A 20145-nucleotide genomic window follows, 5' to 3' on the forward strand; every position below is an offset into this window, starting at 1 on the left:
AGCCATGTAGGTACTGAGAGGTGTGTGTACACAGCCATGTAGGTACTGAGAGGTGTGTGTACACAGCCATGTAGGTACTGAGAGGTGTGTGTACACAGCCATGTAGGTACTGAGAGGTGTGTGTACACAGCCATGTAGGTACTGAGAGGTGTGTGTACACAGCTATGTAGGTACCGAGAGGTGTGTGTACACAGCTATGTAGGTACTGAGAGGTGTGTACACAGCTATGAAGGTACTGAGAGGTGTGTGTGTACACAGCTATGTAGGTACCGAGAGGTGTGTGTACACAGCTATGTAGGTACCGAGAGGTGTGTGTACACAGCTATGAAGGTACTGAGAGGTGTGTGTGTACACAGCTATGTAGGTACTGAGAGGTGTGTGTACACGGCTATGTAGGTACTGAGAGGTGTGTGTGCACAGCTATGTAGGTACTGAGAGGTGTGTGTACACGGCTATGTAGGTACCGAGAGGTGTGTGTACACTGCTATGAATGAAGGTACTGAGAGGTGTACACAGCTATGTAGGTACAGAGAGGTGTGTGTACACAGCTATGTAGGTACCGAGAGGTGTGTGTACACAGCTATGTAGGTACCGAGAGGTGTGTGTACACAGCTATGTAGGTACTGAGAGGTGTGTGTACACGGCTATGTAGGTACCGAGAGGTGTGTGTACACAGCTATGTAGGTACTGAGAGGTGTGTGTACACGGCTATGTAGGTACCGAGAGGTGTGTGTACACAGCTATGTAGGTACTGAGAGGTGTGTGTACACGGCTATGTACGTATTGTTCTCTCTCTCCTCTCGTGTACGTTTTCTTCCCGCTGAAGTACCTAAACTTTGACCCTGGATCGATAGCTCGAAATATTCGCTGCATTAAACATGTGGAGCGGTTGTGAGCCCTGACACTGCCAGTTGTGTGGCCATGGTTGTGAGCCCTGACACTGCCAGTTGTGTGGCCATGGTTGTGAGCCCTGACACTGCCAGTTGTGTGGTCACGGTTGTGAGCCCTGACACTGCCAGTTGTGTGGCCATGGTTGTGAGCCCTGACACTGCCAGTTGTGTGGCCATGGTTGTGAGCCCTGACACTGCCAGTTGTGTGGTCACGGTTGTGAGCCCTGACACTGCCAGTTGTGTGGCCATGGTTGTGAGCCCTGACACTGCCAGTTGTGTGGCCATGGTTGTGAGCCCTGACACTGCCAGTTGTGTGGCCATGGTTGTGAGCCCTGACACTGCCAGTTGTGTGGCCATGGTTGTGAGCCCTGACACTGCCAGTTGTCCACTGACATTAACTGTCCATTAACTCCACTGACGTCAATGAGATAATCCTTTCCCTTAAAACCAAGTCTGGTGCCCTTGAGGAGATACCAACTTTAATTTACAAAAAAGCCTCCAGATCTTTAGCCCCTGCTATTGCTTTGCTCTTCAACAAGTCACTTGAACTCCAAACCTTTCCAGATATTCTAAAAAAAGCGAGAGTAACGCCTGTCCACAAATGTGGTGACCCCACAGATGTTAACAACTACAGACCTATATCAATCCTGCCAAACTTGTCAAAAATTTTTTAAAAACTTATATATAAGCAGCTTTACTCATATCTAGCCAAACTCAATATACTTAGCCCTTGCCAATATGGCTTCAGACCCAAAAAAAGCACTAACGATGCACTTATTAGTATGCTTAACTCGATTCATACAGCTCTTGATCAAAATGAGTTCCCTGTTGGGTTATTTGTGGACCTGCGTAAAGCTTTTGATACTGTCAACCACCATAACCTTCTTCTTAAATTACATCATTATGGAGTCAGAGGACACTCCCTACAATACCTCGAGTCCTACCTTACTGACAGGCTCCAATATGTTTCTGTGAATAATACAATTTCTCCCACCCTACCCATCAACATTGGTGTTCCTCAGGGCAGCATACTTGGCCCTCTCCTCTTTCTCATCTACATTAATGACTTTCCAAATGCCTCCCAACACCTCAAACCAATTCTATTTGCTGACGACACAACCTTCATTTACTCCAGGCCTGACCCTCTTGCTCTAAATGCCACAGTAAATACTGAGCTAAATAAAGTCCATCTTTGGCTAACTGCCAACAAACTCACCCTTAACATTGACAAAACTTTTTATATTCTGTTTGGCAATAAATCCTCTAGTCATATAAATCTCAAAATAAACAATACCCAAATTTGTAACAAATTAGATGGCAAATTCCTTGGCATTCTCATTGACCACAAGCTGAATTTCCAGGGACACATTCTAAATATATCAAAAAAAGTTTCAAAAACTGTGGGCATTCTTTCTAAGATCAGATATTATGTACCACGCCCTGCCCTGGTGACTCTCTATTACTCCCTTATCTATCCTTATCTCAACTATGGTATTTGTGCTTGGGGTTCTACTACCCAAAATCACTTACGTCCTCTAATTACCCAACACAAAGCTGCTATTAGAACAATATCCAACTCTGGCCCCAGACATCACTCGGTACCCCTACTCAAATCTCTGAATATGTTAGATATTAAGTCACTGCACATTCTCTCATGTGTATTATACATATATAAAACGCTAAACTATAATGCCAATCCTGATCTTAAAAGCTTCATAGAAGGTTGTAACAGAACCCATGAGCACCACACCAGAAATAAATACAGTTTTGATATTCCTAGAGTACGTCTTAATCAAACTAGAAATGCTCTGCAAATCAAGGGGCCCAGAATGTGGAATGACCTTCCCAACCATGTTAAAGACTGTACCTCTCTCAACCAGTTTAAGATAAAAACTAAACACTACCTAATAAATTCCCTGTAATCTACCTCACTCCTCTATTGTCAACCCATGTCTGTTATTTTCTTTTCTTTTTTTTTTTGTTTTAATCAACACTGTTTGTCAACCTATTGTATTTGTGCTGCTTTTTCAGTCATGTTCCCCCCTTTTTTATCTTTATTTGTATTTGTTCTCAACACTTTTTATTCTTTATGCTCAATTAGTATTAAGTTCTAGATATTAATGTTTTTCTTGCCCGAAACGCATTGCGTAATAGTGGCTTTAGGCATTGTATATACTAGCTCTATCTATATATCAATCCATTAATGTAACATCACTTGTATGTATATACCTTACCTGAATAAACATCTGAATCTGAATCTGAAGTTGTGTGGCCATGGTTGTGAGCCCTGACACTGCCAGTTGTGTGGTCATGGTTGTGAGCCCTGACACTGCCAGTTGTGTGGTCATGGTTGTGAGCCCTGACACTGCCAGTTGTGTGGTCACGGTTGTGAGCCGTGACACTGCCAGTTGTGTGGCCATGGTTGTGAGCCCTGACACTGCCAGTTGTGTGGTCATGGTTGTGAGCCCTGACACTGCCAGTTGTGTGGTCATGGTTGTGAGCCCTGACACTGCCAGTTGTGTGGTCACGGTTGTGAGCCCTGACACTGCCAGTTGTGTGGCCATGGTTGTGAGCCCTGACTGCCAGTTGTGTGGTCACGGTTGTGAGCCCTGACACTGCCAGTTGTGTGGCCATGGTTGTGAGCCCTGACACTGCCAGTTGTGTGGTCATGGTTGTGAGCCCTGACACTGCCAGTTGTGTGGTCACGGTTGTGAGCCCTGACACTGCCAGTTGTGTGGTCATGGTTGTGAGCCCTGACACTGCCAGTTGTGTGGTCACGGTTGTGAGCCCTGACACTGCCAGTTGTGTGGCCATGGTTGTGAGCCGTGACACTGCCAGTTGTGTGGCCATGGTTGTGAGCCCTGACACTGCCAGTTGTGTGGTCACGGTTGTGAGCCCTGACACTGCCAGTTGTGTGGTCACGGTTGTGAGCCCTGACACTGCCAGTTGTGTGGTCACGGTTGTGAGCCCTGACACTACCAGTTGTGTGGTCATGGTTGTGAGCCCTGACACTGCCAGTTGTGTGGTCACGGTTGTGAGCCCTGACACTGCCAGTTGTGTGGTCACGGTTGTGAGCCCTGACACTGCCAGTTGTGTGGTCACGGTTGTGAGCCCTGACACTGCCAGTTGTGTGGTCACGGTTGTGAGCCCTGACACTGCCAGTTGTGTGGTCACGGTTGTGAGCCCTGACACTGCCAGTTGTGTGGTCACGGTTGTGAGCCCTGACACTGCCAGTTGTGTGGTCACGGTTGTGAGCCCTGACACTGCCAGTTGTGTGGTCACGGTTGTGAGCCCTGACACTGCCAGTTGTGTGGTCACGGTTGTGAGCCCTGACACTGCCAGTTGTGTGGTCACGGTTGTGAGCCCTGACACTGCCAGTTGTGTGGTCACGGTTGTGAGCCCTGACACTGCCAGTTGTGTGGTCACGGTTGTGAGCCCTGACACTGCCAGTTGTGTGGTCACGGTTGTGAGCCCTGACACTGCCAGTTGTGTGGTCACGGTTGTGAGCCCTGACACTGCCAGTTGTGTGGTCACGGTTGTGAGCCCTGACACTGCCAGTTGTGTGGTCACGGTTGTGAGCCCTGACACTGCCAGTTGTGTGGTCACGGTTGTGAGCCCTGACACTGCCAGTTGTGTGGTCACGGTTGTGAGCCCTGACACTGCCAGTTGTGTGGTCACGGTTGTGAGCCCTGACACTGCCAGTTGTGTGGTCACGGTTGTGAGCCCTGACACTGCCAGTTGTGTGGTCACGGTTGTGAGCCCTGACACTGCCAGTTGTGTGGTCACGGTTGTGAGCCCTGACACTGCCAGTTGTGTGGTCACGGTTGTGAGCCCTGACACTGCCAGTTGTGTGGTCACGGTTGTGAGCCCTGACACTGCCAGTTGTGTGGTCACGGTTGTGAGCCCTGACACTGCCAGTTGTGTGGTCACGGTTGTGAGCCCTGACACTGCCAGTTGTGTGGTCACGGTTGTGAGCCCTGACACTGCCAGTTGTGTGGTCACGGTTGTGAGCCCTGACACTGCCAGTTGTGTGGTCACGGTTGTGAGCCCTGACACTGCCAGTTGTGTGGTCACGGTTGTGAGCCCTGACACTGCCAGTTGTGTGGTCACGGTTGTGAGCCCTGACACTGCCAGTTGTGTGGTCACGGTTGTGAGCCCTGACACTGCCAGTTGTGTGGTCACGGTTGTGAGCCCTGACACTGCCAGTTGTGTGGTCACGGTTGTGAGCCCTGACACTGCCAGTTGTGTGGTCACGGTTGTGAGCCCTGACACTGCCAGTTGTGTGGTCACGGTTGTGAGCCCTGACACTGCCAGTTGTGTGGTCACGGTTGTGAGCCCTGACACTGCCAGTTGTGTGGTCACGGTTGTGAGCCCTGACACTGCCAGTTGTGTGGTCACGGTTGTGAGCCCTGACACTGCCAGTTGTGTGGTCACGGTTGTGAGCCCTGACACTGCCAGTTGTGTGGTCACGGTTGTGAGCCCTGACACTGCCAGTTGTGTGGTCACGGTTGTGAGCCCTGACACTGCCAGTTGTGTGGTCACGGTTGTGAGCCCTGACACTGCCAGTTGTGTGGTCACGGTTGTGAGCTCTGACACTGCCAGTTGTGTGGTCACGGTTGTGAGCCCTGACACTGCCAGTTGTGTGGTCACGGTTGTGAGCCCTGACACTGCCAGTTGTGTGGTCACGGTTGTGAGCCCTGACACTGCCAGTTGTGTGGTCACGGTTGTGAGCCCTGACACTGCCAGTTGTGTGGTCACGGTTGTGAGCCCTGACACTGCCAGTTGTGTGGTCACGGTTGTGAGCCCTGACACTGCCAGTTGTGTGGTCACGGTTGTGAGCCCTGACACTGCCAGTTGTGTGGTCACGGTTGTCAGCCCTGACACTGCCAGTTGTGTGGTCACGGTTGTCAGCCCTGACACTGCCAGTTGTGTGGTCATGGTTGTCAGCCCTGACACTGCCAGTTGTGTGGTCATGGTTGTGAGCCCTGACACAGCCAGTTGTGTGGTCACGTTCACACATGTGGCCCCATGAACGTGGCCGCGTGAACGTGACCCCATGAACGCGACCCCATCAACGTGACCCCATGAACGTGACCCCAAGAACGTGACCGTTTGAACGTGACCACGTAATTATCTAAGTGTAGTTACAGGATGAGAGCTACGCTCGTGGTGTCCCGTCTTCCCAGCACTCTTTGTCATATAACGCTTTGAAACTACTGACGGTCTTGGCCTCCACCACCTTCTCACCTAACTTGTTCCAACCGTCTACCACTCTGTTTGCAAAAGTGAATTTTCTTATATTTCTTCGGCATCTGTGTTTAGCTAGTTTATATCTATGACCTCTTGTTCTTAAAGTTACAGGTCTCAGGAATTCTTCCCTATCAATTTTATCGATTCCTGTTACTATTTTGTACGTAGTGATCATATCACCTCTTTTTCTTCAGTCTTCTAGTTTTGGCATATTTAATGCCTCTAACCTCTCCTCGTAGCTCTTGCCCTTCAGTTCTGGGAGCCACTTAGTAGCATGTCTTTGCACCTTTTCCAGTTTGTTGATGTGCTTCTTAAGATATGGGCACCACACAACCGCTGCATATTCTAGCTTTGGCCTAACAAAAGTCGTGAACAATCGCGACTTTTATTAGACCAAAGCCGGAATATGCAGCGGTTGTGTGGTATGCAATGTGAACGTGACCCCATGAATGTGACCCCGTGAACGTGACCGCGTGACCTCTAGACCCCGTGAACGTGACCCCGTGAACGTGACCCTGTGAACGTGACCCCATGAATGTGACTCCGTGAACGTGACCGCGTGACCTCTAGACCCCGTGAACGTGACCCCATGAATGTGACCCCATGAACGTGACCCCGTGAACGTGACCTCCATGAACGTGACCGCGTGAACTCTAGACCGCGTGAACGTGACCTCCATGAACGTGACCGCGTGAACTCTAGACCGCGTGAACGTGACCCCGTGAACGTGACCCCGTGAACGTGACCCCATGAACGTGACCGCGTGACCTCTAGACCTCATGAACGTGACCGCGCTAAACAAGCAGACGAAGAGTCACAATAACGAGGCTGAATACATAATGACCCAACCACTCACCAGAAGATGATGAGAAGACGACGTTTAGGTCCGTCTTGGACCATTGTCAGACCCTGTGAAAGAAGAGGAAGGTAAAGGCAAATATAAGGTGAGGGAAAGGTAAGAATAGGATGAATGTAAGAATAATGAAGGAATAGGATGAATGTAAGAATAATGAAGGAATGTAAGAATAATGAAGGAATAGGATCAATGTAAGAATAATGAAGGAATAGGATGAATGTAAGAATAATGAAGGAATAGGATGAATGTAAGAATAATGAAGGAATAGGATGAATGTAAGAATAATGAAGGAATAGGATGAATGTAAGAATAATGAAGGAATAGGATGAATGTAAGAATAATGAAGGAATAGGATGAATGTAAGAATAATGAAGGAATAGGATCAATGTAAGAATAATGAAGGAATAGGATCAATGTAAGAATAATGTAGGAATAGGATCAATGTAAGAATAATGAAGGAATAGGATCAATGTAAGAATAATGAAGGAATAGGATCAATGTAAGAATAATGAAGGAATAGGATGAATGTAAGAATAAGGTAAGAATATTCTTACTGCAAGAATATTCTACCACTGCAAACTACCTTAAGCTCATCATCACCCAGCAAAAATCTGCTATCACTACAATAAACTCTGCTTTCAGACAACACTCAGCCCCTCCCTTGTTTAAATCCCTAAACATGCTAAACACAAACTCACTCCACACATTCTCTTGTGCCAATTACATTTACAAAACCCTGTTCTTAAATACTAATCCTGATCTGAAACTCTTCCCCGACAGATGTAATAGAACCCATAATCACCACACCAGAAACAAATATATCTTTGATATCCCCAGAGTCCAACTTAATCTGTGTAAACACTATGCACACACTCTATGGTCATGTTCCATAGACCTAGTCTATAGAACTTACTCAATAACGAATTGAAAAGCAGTCTAACCTACCCCTCTTATTCAAAAATAAACCCAAAAGTACTTAATTTCATCATCATAGTTTGCTACCTTGTGCTTCAAACTCGCATTGTATCCTCTGCTACCCACTCCCCCAATATATGTGCCTAAGCCATTCAACTTCACCATTGTAATCACAACTACTGCATCATCTTATATCATGGTTGTTATGTTGAACACATGTTATACTACATCATACCTAGAAATAATCCTCAAACTATGCTACAATGTACTTGTTGATAATCCTCAAATTTCCTGCCCGAAACGCTATGCGTGTTATTGGCTTTACAAGAATGTAAAAACATCATTGCTATGTACTCTCATAAACCCAATGTACCTTCTTGTATATATATAAATAAATTAATAAATAAATAAATTAAATAACAAGAATGAATGTAACAATAATGTAGGAATGGAATGACTGTAAGAATAAGGTAAGAATAAGGTAAGAATAGGATGAATGTAAGAATAAGGTAAGAATAGGATGAATGTAAAAATAATGTAAGAATAGGATAAATATAAGAATAATGAATAAATTTGCAAATGAATAAATTTAAGAATAAATCTGCTATCAGAAAAATAACAAACTCTGCTTTCAGACAACACACAACTCCCCCTGTTTAACACCCCTCAACATGCTAAACATAAACTCACTCCACACATTGTATTGTGCCATTTATATGTACAAAACCTTGTTCCTAGATGCAAACCCTGATCTGAAACTCTTCCTAGACAGATGTAATAGAACCCATAATCACTACATCAGAAATAAATATATCTTTTGATATCCCCAGAGTTAAACTAACTCTGTGTAAACTCTCAATGCAAATAAAGGGACCTAGCCTATGTAACTTACTCCCCTAATGAATTAAATAGCTGTCCAATCTACCCCGTATTCAAAAGTAACACCAAAAAATACCTAATTTCATCCTCATAGTTTTCTACCTGGTGCTTCACACTCGCATTGTATCTTGTACTACAGTACCCCAAAATATGTGCCTAAGCCATATAACTTCACGGGTGTAATCACTGCCATCGTCTTGTATCATGGTAAATTGTTATGGTAAATTATATCATGGTTGTTATGTTGAATGTAAATTTTACTACATGTACCTAGAAATAATCCTCAAATTATGCTACAATGTACCTGTCAATAATCCTCAAATTTTACTAAAATGTACCTAACAAATTTCTTCAAATTTTCTTACAATGTACCTGTTAAGTTTTTTATTTTTTGCTATAGATTATCGCCTTAATATTATCTGTTAGATTAAGGACCTGTCCGAAATGCTGTGTGTGTTAGTGGCTTTACAAGAATGTAAAAACATCAATACTATGTACTCTCATAAACCCAATGTACCTTCTTGTATATATTTATATAAAAATAAATAAATATGATGAATGAAAGAATGATGAATGTTAGAATATGATGAATGTAAGAATATGATGAATATAAGAATAATGTAGGAATAGGATGAATGGAAGAATAAGAGGAAAGGTACAACAAAATAAATTACAAGGAAAGGTACAAATAAGAGGAAAGGTAAAAATAATTTGGCCTATACATAGACAAGAGACTTAAATTCAGCACCCACATACCATACATAACCAAGAAAGTTTAAAAAACAGTTGGTATACTCTCTAAAATCAGATATTATTTTCCCCATTCTGCTCTCCTCTCATTATACTATGCTCTAATATATCCCTATCTTACATATAGTATCTGTGCATGGGGTTAAACCACTGCAAATTACCTTATGCCCATCATCACTCGGCAAAAATCTGCTATCAGAACTATAATAAATTCCCTGTAACCTACCTTACCCTTCTATTGTCAACCAATGTCTGTTTTTTTTTAAAGAGCGCTGTTTGTCGACATAATTGTATTTGTGCTGCTTTTTCATCTATGTTTTCATTTCTTGTTTTCATTCTACTCATTATGCTCAATTAGTATTAAGCTTGTCATTTAAGTTTATCATGCCCGAAACGCTTAATGCGTAATAGTGGCTTTAGGCATTGTATGTACTAGCTCTACCTATAAGTCAACCAATCTTTGTAAAAATTTATTGTATGTATGTACCTTACCTAAATAAACATTTTATTTTTATTTATTTATAACAAACTATCTTCAGACAACACACAGCCCTCTCTATTTAAGTCCCTTAACATGCTAAATATACACTCCACGCATTCTCTTGTGCTATCTACATGTACAAAACCTTGTTCCTAAATGCTAATCCTGATCTGAAACTTTTCCTTGATAGGTGTAATAGAACCCATGAGCACCACACAAGAAGTTAGTTTAGTTCATTTATTATGCACCCCATGCCCATCTTGTGGGCGGTAGTGGAAAGGGTTACAGAGGCACATAATGGGCTCAGGGACTGAACCTCACAATTCATTTAGCTAAGCAAGTTAAAATCTTGATGATCATCAAACCATCAATGGGTTCGAGATCGATCACAAGTACAGTTTCTAAATTAAGCAACTGACATATGTGGAGAGCTAGTGTCACAATTGATATGTTTGTCCTGCACACCGCCCCCATTTAGTGGGCAGTGGTGGATAGGTTAGTCACTTAGTTACTACCTACAGTTAGCAAACTGGGAATATTTGGCTAAAATTTCTGGTAGCAGGTCATTTTGAATGAAATATTTACACATCGTTGGAACATTCATTGTAGAATTGTCTCTGAATTCACATAAATTTTCGCACTCCTCCACATAGTGACAGAGGGTGTGCGAATAATTTTGTTGACAGTGTTGTTTCCACACAAGAAATAAATCTCTTTGATATCCCCAGAGTCAAGCTAAATCTGTTCAAAAACTCCATGCAAATAAAAGGACTCGCTCTATGGAACTCGCTCTCTAATGAATTAAAAAGTTGTCCAACCTATGCCTTTTTGAAAGGTAAAACCAAAAAGTACCTTGGATTTGAAAGTTCAGCAGAATTTTGGCATTTATGGCTTTGGTGGGTAGGTGGTTCAATGGGTTTATAAACCTGTGAGAGAAAAAGCATTTTCTGTTCTCAATCCTAAAATGTTGCTTGTTGAGTTTGAAACCATTGCTCGTTGAGTTAAATCTCACTTTGTGAAGAAATTGTCTGGATCAACATCATCCAAATTGTTCAATATTTTAAAAGTTAAAATGAGATCTGCTCTGTCATGCCTGGTATGCAGTGTTTTTTTTACCAGTTTTTTTTACCTATTTATCTGAAGGCCAATGACATTAGTGGCCTCGACGAAGACAGGAAGGCGGCTGTTTGTTGAAGATTCCCCAATTTGCCTTAATAATCTTTTCCAGTTAGATTTTGAAATTCAACAGTCTTGTCATTTACATCTTTGGCAGTGTTCTTTGCCCTGTGGCCCTCAACTGATCCTGATATGAGAGTTGACTTAGTTCTGGAAGGATTTTTGTTGCCAGGTTTTGCACTTTCTCTAGAGCAGCTATATCTTTCTGAAGACGAGGTCTCCATGCTTGGATACAGTAATACAAGTAGGGGTGCACTAGAGATTTATTCAGTTAAATCACTACCTTCTTTTCCTTAAAGTCAAAGGTATGCTTGATTATTCCAAGGGTTTGGTTAGCTTTTTTGACTGCCACCTGTTGTGCAACTTTCAGCAAGTAGTGGATTTTGACTCCAAGGTCCTTTTCTTCATCAATCTGCTGTAATGTAATGATATTAATTTGGTAGTTGTGGCATGGGTTATGCCCCACATGCAGAGGCCTTTGCATTTGTCAATATTAAAAAGCATTTGCCAATTTTCTGATCATTTGTGGAGTTCATGTAGCTCTTTGCAAGGCTTTGATATCATTATTATTTCCCACTTTACCATGAATCTTTGTCACCTGCAAATTTGATGATGTGGTTTGTAATATGCTCATGTATCTCATTGATACATGATGCTTAATTTAGATACTTTACTTGTGGTCGATCTCGAACCCATTGTTGATGTGACGACTTATACTGAATTTTGTAACTAGCTCATCAAGATTGTAACTTGCTTTGCTAAATGAATTGTGGGATTCAGTCCCTGAGCCCATTATGTGGCTCTGTAACCCTTTCCACTACTACCCACAAGATGGGTATGGGGTGCATAATAAATGAACTAAACTAAAACTCTCATTGATGTATATGACAAAGGGTTGGCCCCAAAATGGATCCCTGTGGTACCCTACTTATCACATTTCTCTAGTTTCCATTGAACGTGTCCCTCTGTTTTGTTTGTTTTAACCATTGTTTTATCCATTCTAGTATTTTATCATTTTTTCCATGTGTCTGTAATTTCCTTGTCATGTGGTATCTTATCAAAGGCTGTACCAAAATCCATGTACAGGTACTGTATACTACATCCAGCAGAAATCCTTTGTCTGGGTAGCTGGTTACTGTTTCCAAAAATGTGAGCACATTTGTAAGGCATGATCTATTTTTAACAAACCCATGTTGTGTCGATTTTACAAGATTGTTCACTGAAAGATGAAGAATGATTTCCTCCCTTATGATTCTCTCCATTAGCTTGCAGATGTCCCGGTGGTACAGTCGGGTTCGTTCTCGATGCACAATCAAGAATTCCGGCTTCGAATCCCGGGCAGGACAGAAATGGTCGGGCACATTTCCTTTTACCTAATGCTTCTCTTCACCTAGCAGGGAGTATGTACTCGGGAGTCAGTAAGCTTGTTGTGGGATTGTATGCTGGGCTGGGTCAGTAATTTGGCCTAGGGAAGAACCTCGATAAAAGCTAAAATATGTATGAATACACTCTGGCTTCCTGTCCTTTGACACAATGAATTAATTATTTATTATTAAGATGTGTGATATCAAAATGATTGGACGGTAGTGCTCCGCTGAGCTTTTTCTGCCTTTTTTTAAAATGTATGTACAATGGGGCCTCGACTTACGATGCTAATCCGTTCCCAGAGACGGATCGTAAGTCGAAATATCGTAATTCGAAGCGATTTTTCCCATAAGAATGAAAGGGAATTGAATTAATCCGTTCCCCACCCTCCAAAATATTAACATACAAATACATTTAATACTGAATACAATGTTTTTTTCTAACGACAATACAGTACCAAAGTTTCTCTTACCTTTATGGAGGGCTCTTGATGGTGTATGAAAGATGGTGATGAGGGGGGGGGAGGAGGAGAGTTGTTCCTGTTTGGAAGGGGAGTCCCCTTCCATTATCACATCAGGCAGTGATGTTTTCTCTGGGGTACTCTCTCTCTCCTACATTTTGCCTGAACACCACTAGGACCTGGTTGTGGTTCAGTGCTTGTTTGTCTCACTACAAATTTGTCAAGATACATTTGTTTTTCCCTTCATTTTAACATTTGTCTGTAATGATGCATCACAGTGTCATTGAATAGGTTAAGTCAACGACCTACTGCAGCTTGATTTGGGTGAGTCGTTTCAGCAAAGGTTTGCAATTCTTGCCATGCTGCACACATTTTCTTAATTGTTGAGGAAGAGACATTCTGTACTCTTGTTTCTGCACTATTGTCATCCTTACATGGGTTTTCATATGTTGAGCCTTACCACTGACTTTCCTGGGACTCATGGCGTGATATATAATAATTACTTTAATGTTCAAAATGCAAAAAATCACCACAAAAGTGGAATTTCTTGTAGGCGCAATCGTCACTAAGCAGGCAGCTGTAGTAAACTGAGGCAGGTTGGCCGCGTGACTGGGAAGCACGCGCTCGGTCGACCCGAACATGTACCAACAGATATTGGAAGTCGACCACACCATCGGATGTAGAGTCGCATTTTTCGATGAAATTTACATCGTAACTCGAAATTATCGTAAGTAGGGGCAATCGTATGTCGAGGTGCCACTGTACTATTCCATTTAGCATAGAATGGAATAGACCAGTAGGAGAAAATTCTGTTAAAGTGCCAGATTTTCGAAAAGCTGATTTTAATAGCCTAAGAAATTTTTTGGGTCAAATTGATTGGAAAGGCTTGGGTATGGGGTGTGGGCCGGTCTTGGAGCGAGACATGAACCCAGCGATAGGTGACTTAAATGGGGATTTCGATGTGGATTCAATATATAACTTATTTAAGAATATTCTAAACAAAGCACAGGAACGTAGTATACCATACAAATTGAATAGATCGTATACTAATGACCCAAAGTGGATAACAAAGAATTTGAAGAACCTTATAGGTAAAAAGAGAGCTTGGTACAAAAGGATTAAAAATGGGGAGGTCACTTTAGAACAGGAATTCGTACAACTGGTTAGAAATGTTAAAAAAGAGATAAGGAAAGCAAAAAGAAACTATGAAGTTCGCATAGCAGGGCAAGCAAAGACAAATCCTAAAGGGTTTTTTCAGTTATATCGTACTAAGACTAGGGAAAGGATAGGTCCATTAAAAACTGAGACAGGTCAAATAACAGATAGTGATGAAGAGATGAGTAGTATTTTTAATAAATATTTTGTATCTGTATTTACTAAAGAGGAACTTAACAATATGCCTTCAGCCGAACAAGTCTATGTGGGTGGGGACGAGGACAGGTTGACGAGTTTAGCAGTTACCAGGGAGGATGTTCTTAAACAAATAGTAAAACTCAAACCAAACAAATCCCCAGGGCCGGATGAAGTGTTTGCTAGGGTGCTTAAAGAATGCAAAGAGGAGCTTTGTGACCCACTGTCAACCATATTTAATAAATCAATAGAGTCAGGCAGAGTGCCCGAGTTTTGGAAAGTTGCTAATGTGATACCAGTTTTTAAGAAAGGAGATAGATCACTTGCGTCTAACTATCGACCAATTAGCCTAACGTCTATTGTGGGAAAGTTACTCGAATCTATAATAGCAAATAAAATTCGTCTTCATCTTGAAAAACATAAATTAATAATTGAGTCGCAACATGGTTTTATAAATGGCCGTTCATGTTTAACAAATTTGTTATCTTTTTATTCTAGCATTGTTGAGGCAGTTGATAGTGGTAAGGATTGCGATGTTGTATACCTTGACTTTAGCAAAGCTTTTGATACAGTGCCACATGAAAGACTGATTAAAAAAATAGAGTCTCATGGTATTGGGGGTGCTATATTAAGCTGGATTAGGGCATGGCTATACCAAAGGAAACAGAGAGTTAGTATAAATGGAATCAAGTCAGAGTGGGAAAATGTTGTAAGTGGAGTGCCTCAAGGCTCTGTCCTGGGACCTCTGTTGTTTATAATATATATAAATGATTTAGATTCAGGTTTGAGTAGCAACATTTGCAAATTTGCCGATGATACGAAAATCGGTAGGGAAATTAATTCGGAGGAGGACTCACTATCACTTCAAGTTGATCTAGATAGGGTTTTGAAATGGTCAAAGGATTGGCAGATGCAGTTTAATGCTGATAAATGTAAAGTTCTGAGGTTAGGTAATGATGATAGAGTTACAAGATACGAGCTAGATGGTGTTGTGATTGCGAAGTCGGATTGCGAAAGGGATCTGGGAGTTATGATTAGTAAGAATTTAAAACAAAAGGATCAATGCATAAATGTTCGTAATAAGGCAAATCGGACACTTGGATTTATTAATCGCAGCGTTAGTAACAAGACACCTGGTGTGGTTCTCAAGCTATATCTTGCTCTAGTTAGGCCCCATTTAGATTATGCAGTTCAGTTTTGGTCGCCATATTATAGAATGGATATAAATTCACTTGAACGTGTCCAGCGTAGGATGACTAAGTTAATTCCCCAAATTAGAAATCTTTCATATGAAGAAAGATTAACAAAGCTTAAGTTGCATTCACTGGAAAGGCGAAGAGTTAGGGGTGACATGATAGAGGTTTACAAGTGGATGAATGGACATAACCGGGGGGATATTAATAGGGTATTAAAAGTATCAACACAGGACAGAACACGAAACAATGGATATAAATTGGATAAGTTTAGATTTAGGAAAGACTTGGGTAAATACTGGTTCAGTAACAGGGTTGTTGATTTGTGGAACCAATTGCCGCGTAACATTGTGGAGGTGGGGTCCCTCGATTGTTTCAAGCACGGGTTGGACAAGTATATGAGTGGGATTGGGTGGTTATAGAATAGGAGCTGCCTCGTATGGGCCAATAGGCCTTCTGCAGTTACCTTTGTTCTTATGTTCTTATGTTCTTACTATGAACATACTGTACATTTATGTACTGTATTTAAAAATACATTGATCTACCGCCATGCCAACGTCAGTGGCGCCGTATTTGTAAAGTTCTTACCACTAAAGTATCTAATTCTGTAAATAGTACAGTTTTGTAACTTTGTGGATTGTGTTCACTATTTCCACTTACAGATAATTCCCAACAAGATTATCCTACGGGAGAAACTCAACATGTACTCACTGCCGGCCATGCCTGGCCCACCGCCACGTTTTATATAATTTTCAAATTTGTTAGTCTATTAATTCACATGACATGGCAACAAGTATGTATATCCGATACATAAGGTTCAGCCCCAATCATATAAGTATAAACCTAAAATCTATGTATATAGAACTATACAACTATCTATATCTATAAGAGTGTGTGTTTGTGTCCAAGGCTGGAGGCCAGACACTTGGGGCTAGCCTCACCCAACATTGCGGGGAAAAATGGCTTGGGTGCGGGACAGACATAGGCTGGTCGGGGTCAGCTTAAGTTAAATGCTTTAAGAAATATTAACATTTATAGACACCCTCTTTTTCCCTGGCCCCCAGGAGATTTTCATGCAGTCAAGTGTAATCTTTGCTTACCCATTTCTTGATGTTTAGAGTATACTTTAGTCATGGGGCTACGTTAAGGACTAAAGTATACCTGTATTTACCTGACCACCACCATCTCTAATGGATAGATGGTGAAATGCTAAAAAAAACTGTTAATGGTTTGTAAAACAAAAATTTGAATATGCAGCAGTTGTATGGTGCCCATATCTCGAGAAGAACATAAATAAACTGGAAAAGATCCAGCAGCATCCTACAAAATGGCTTTCAGAACTGAAAAACAAGAGTTAAGAGAGACCAGAGGCGTTAAACATGCCAAAACTAGAAAATGTTAGAGGTGATATGATCACCACTTACAAAGACTTTACAGTCTCCGTGGTGTAGTGGTAAGACACTCGCCTGGCGTTCCGCGAGCGCTATGTCATGGGTTCGTATCCTGGCCGGGGAGGATTTACTGGGCGCAATTCCTTAACTGTAGCCTCTGTTTAACGCAACAGTAAAATGTGTACTTGGATGAAAAAACGATTCTTCGCGGCAGGGGATCGTATTCCAGGGACCTGCCCGAAACGCTACGCGTACTAGTGGCTGTACATGAATGTAACAACTCTTGTATATATCTCAAAAAAAAAAAAAAAAAAAAAAACACTAACAGGAATCAATCAAATTGGCAAAGAGAAATTCCTGAAACCAGCAACTTCATAAACAAGAGGACACAGATTCAAGCTAACTAAACACAGGTGCCAAAAAAATATTAGAAAGTTTTCTTTTGCAAACAGAGTGGTAGATGGTTGGAACAAGTTAAGTGAGAATGTGGTGGAGGCCAAAACCGTCAGTATTTTCAAAGCATTATATGACAGAGTATTGGGAAGACAGGACACCACGAGTGTAACTCTCATTTTACTCTATATATATAAAACTCTGAACTGTAATGTCAATCATGAGCTTAAATGCTTCCTTAGAAGGTTGTAACAGAACCCATGGGCACCACACCAGAAAGAAATACTATTTGATATTTCAAGAGTGCACCTTAACCAAACTAGAAGTCTTCTACAAATCAAATGATCCAGAATGTGGAATGACCTCCCCAATCAAGTCAAAGGCTGTACCTCTTTCAACCAGTTTTAAGAGAAAAACTAAATACTACCTAATTAACTCCATGTAATCTACCTTACCCCCTAAATGTCAACCCATGTCTTGCTATTTTCAAACAATGCTGCTTGTTGACTAACTTGTTTAACTGCTGAATTCTGCCATGCCCTGTCCCCCTTTCAACACAATTTATACTTTAATTTCAATTAGTATTAAGTTTTAGTCTGTGTTTTTTCCCACACCTTGCCTGAAATGCGTATTAGTGGCTTTAGGTATTGTATGTACTAGCTCTATCTATAAATGCAACATTATGTTTGTAACTCATCTTCTATGTATGTTACAAACTTTTACCTGAATAAACATTTGAATTTGAAAAGAGACAGTGGTACCTGTCTTGGATGAATCATCATTGACCATCGACTTTTGTTTTCAGGCTGCACCAGGGGTGTATTGGGAGCAGAGGGAGGATGATGTGAGATGATTGTGATCAGTCAAGTGTGAGAGATGGAGAACAAGGAGCAGGGGCTGACCATGCCCTTAGTGCTGGGCTCCAGCCTGCCTCCCGTGGCAGAGTCCAGCCCGAGACCCAATGCTGACCTGTGGAATGAAGCCTCCGCTTGTCCCTCTGCAAGGTAATTTATGCATAAAAATCACAAAATAAATATAAGATATCATAAGCTTCCATAATGGTTTACCTGGAAAATATCACAAGAACATTAAAAAATGATGTAAGTTAGACAAATTGCTTTGGTGAGAAAGGGACCATGGTGGAAGGCAGGAAGTAGAGGGCGCAGGTATGACAACTTTGTTCCTATCTATACGGAAATTACCAACTACCACAAAGACCATGTACTGCTTATAGTAAGGGAACAAGAAGCAGCCAGAATAACACAAGTACAACCAGTTAGAAAGTTACAAAAATCGCCCAGTGCTAACATAATATCCCAGTTATGTATTTCGCTGCTCCACCCTCAGATGTATGATCTGATAAGCCACCCCAACTTCCTGGTGAAGGGAGTGTCAGGGACCCACCAGAGTTTGCCCAAAAATTGGCGTTTCATTACATCTTCAACAAGTCACTTGAACTCCAAACCTTTCCAGATATTCTAAAAAAAAAGTGAGAGTAACCCCTGTCCACAAATGTGGTGATCTCACTGAGGTCAACAACTTCAGACCTATATCAATTCTGCCAAACTTGTAAAAAATATTTGAAAATCTAATCTACAAGCAGCTTTACTCTTTTCTAGCCAAACTCAATATCCTTAGCTCTTGTCAATATGGTTTCAGACCCCAAAAAAGCACTAACGATGCACTTATTAGTATGATTAACTTGATACATGCAGCTCTTAATAAAAATGAGTTCCCTGTTGGGTTATTTGTGGACCTGCATAAGGCTTTTGACACTGTTAATCACCAAAACCTTCTTCTTAAATTACAGCATTATGGAGTCAACGGTATGTTTCTATGAATAATTCAATTTCTCCCACCCTACCCATCAACATTGGTGTTCCTCAGGGCAGCATATTTGGCCCTCTTCTCTTTCTCATCTACATTAATGACCTTCCAAATGCCTCCCAACACCTCAAACCAATTCTATTTGCTCACGACACAACCTTCATTTACTCCAGGCCTGACCCCTTGCTCTAAATGTCAGTGAATACTGAGCTAAATAAAGTTCATCTATGGGTAACTGGCAACAGTCGTCCTCAACATTGACAAAACTTTCTATATTTTGTTTGGCAATAAATCCTCAAATCAAATAAATCTCAGGATAAACAATATCCAAATTTGTAACAAAGTAGATGGCGAATTCTTTGACATTCTTATTGACCACAAGCTGAATTTCCAGGGACACATTCTAAATATATAAAAAAGTTTCAAAAACTGTTGGCATTCTTTCTAAGATCAGATATTATGTACCTCGCCCTGCCCTGGTGACACGATATTACTCTCTCATCTATCCTTATCTCAACTATGGTATTTGTGCTTGGGGTTCTACTACCCAAAATCACTTATGTCCTCTAATTACTCAACACAAAGCTGCTATTAGGACAATATCTAACTCTGGTCCCAGACAGCACTCGGTACCCCTACTCAAATCTCTGAATATGTTAGATATTAAGTCACTGCACATCCTCTCATGTGTATTTTATATATATATATAAAATGCCGAACTGTAATGTCAATCCTGACCTTAAAAGCTTCCTAGAAGGTTGTAACAGATCCCATGAACACCACACCAGAAACAAATACCTATTTGATATTCCAAGAGTATGACTTAATCAAACTAGAAATGCTTTACAAATCAAGGGACCCAGAATGTGGAATGACCTTCCCAATTATGTTAGACTGTACCTCTCCCAACCAGTTAAGATAAAAACTAAGTACTACCCAATTAACTCCATGTATCCTACCTCACCCCTA

General features: G+C 41.7%; 1 protein-coding gene across 2 annotated transcripts in view; it reads left to right on the forward strand.

Moving 5' to 3' along the window:
* The window catches only part of LOC138365808 (uncharacterized), a 45038-nt gene that overhangs the window by 10296 nt on the left and 14597 nt on the right, over positions 1 to 20145 (forward strand). Inside the window, exons 1-2 of one of the 2 annotated variants that reach the window (XM_069326293.1) lie at positions 7066 to 7084; positions 18155 to 18353. In XM_069326293.1, the coding sequence (XP_069182394.1) occupies positions 18226 to 18353 (128 nt within the window). In that variant the 5' untranslated portion in view covers positions 7066 to 7084; positions 18155 to 18225. Of the gene's footprint in view, positions 1 to 7065; positions 7085 to 18154; positions 18354 to 20145 lie in introns of those variants that run through there. The other variant, XM_069326292.1, reaches the window with a different exon arrangement.

Source organism: Procambarus clarkii, chromosome 18 (genome assembly GCF_040958095.1).
Source record: "Procambarus clarkii isolate CNS0578487 chromosome 18, FALCON_Pclarkii_2.0, whole genome shotgun sequence".
NCBI lineage: Eukaryota > Metazoa > Arthropoda > Malacostraca > Decapoda > Cambaridae > Procambarus > Procambarus clarkii.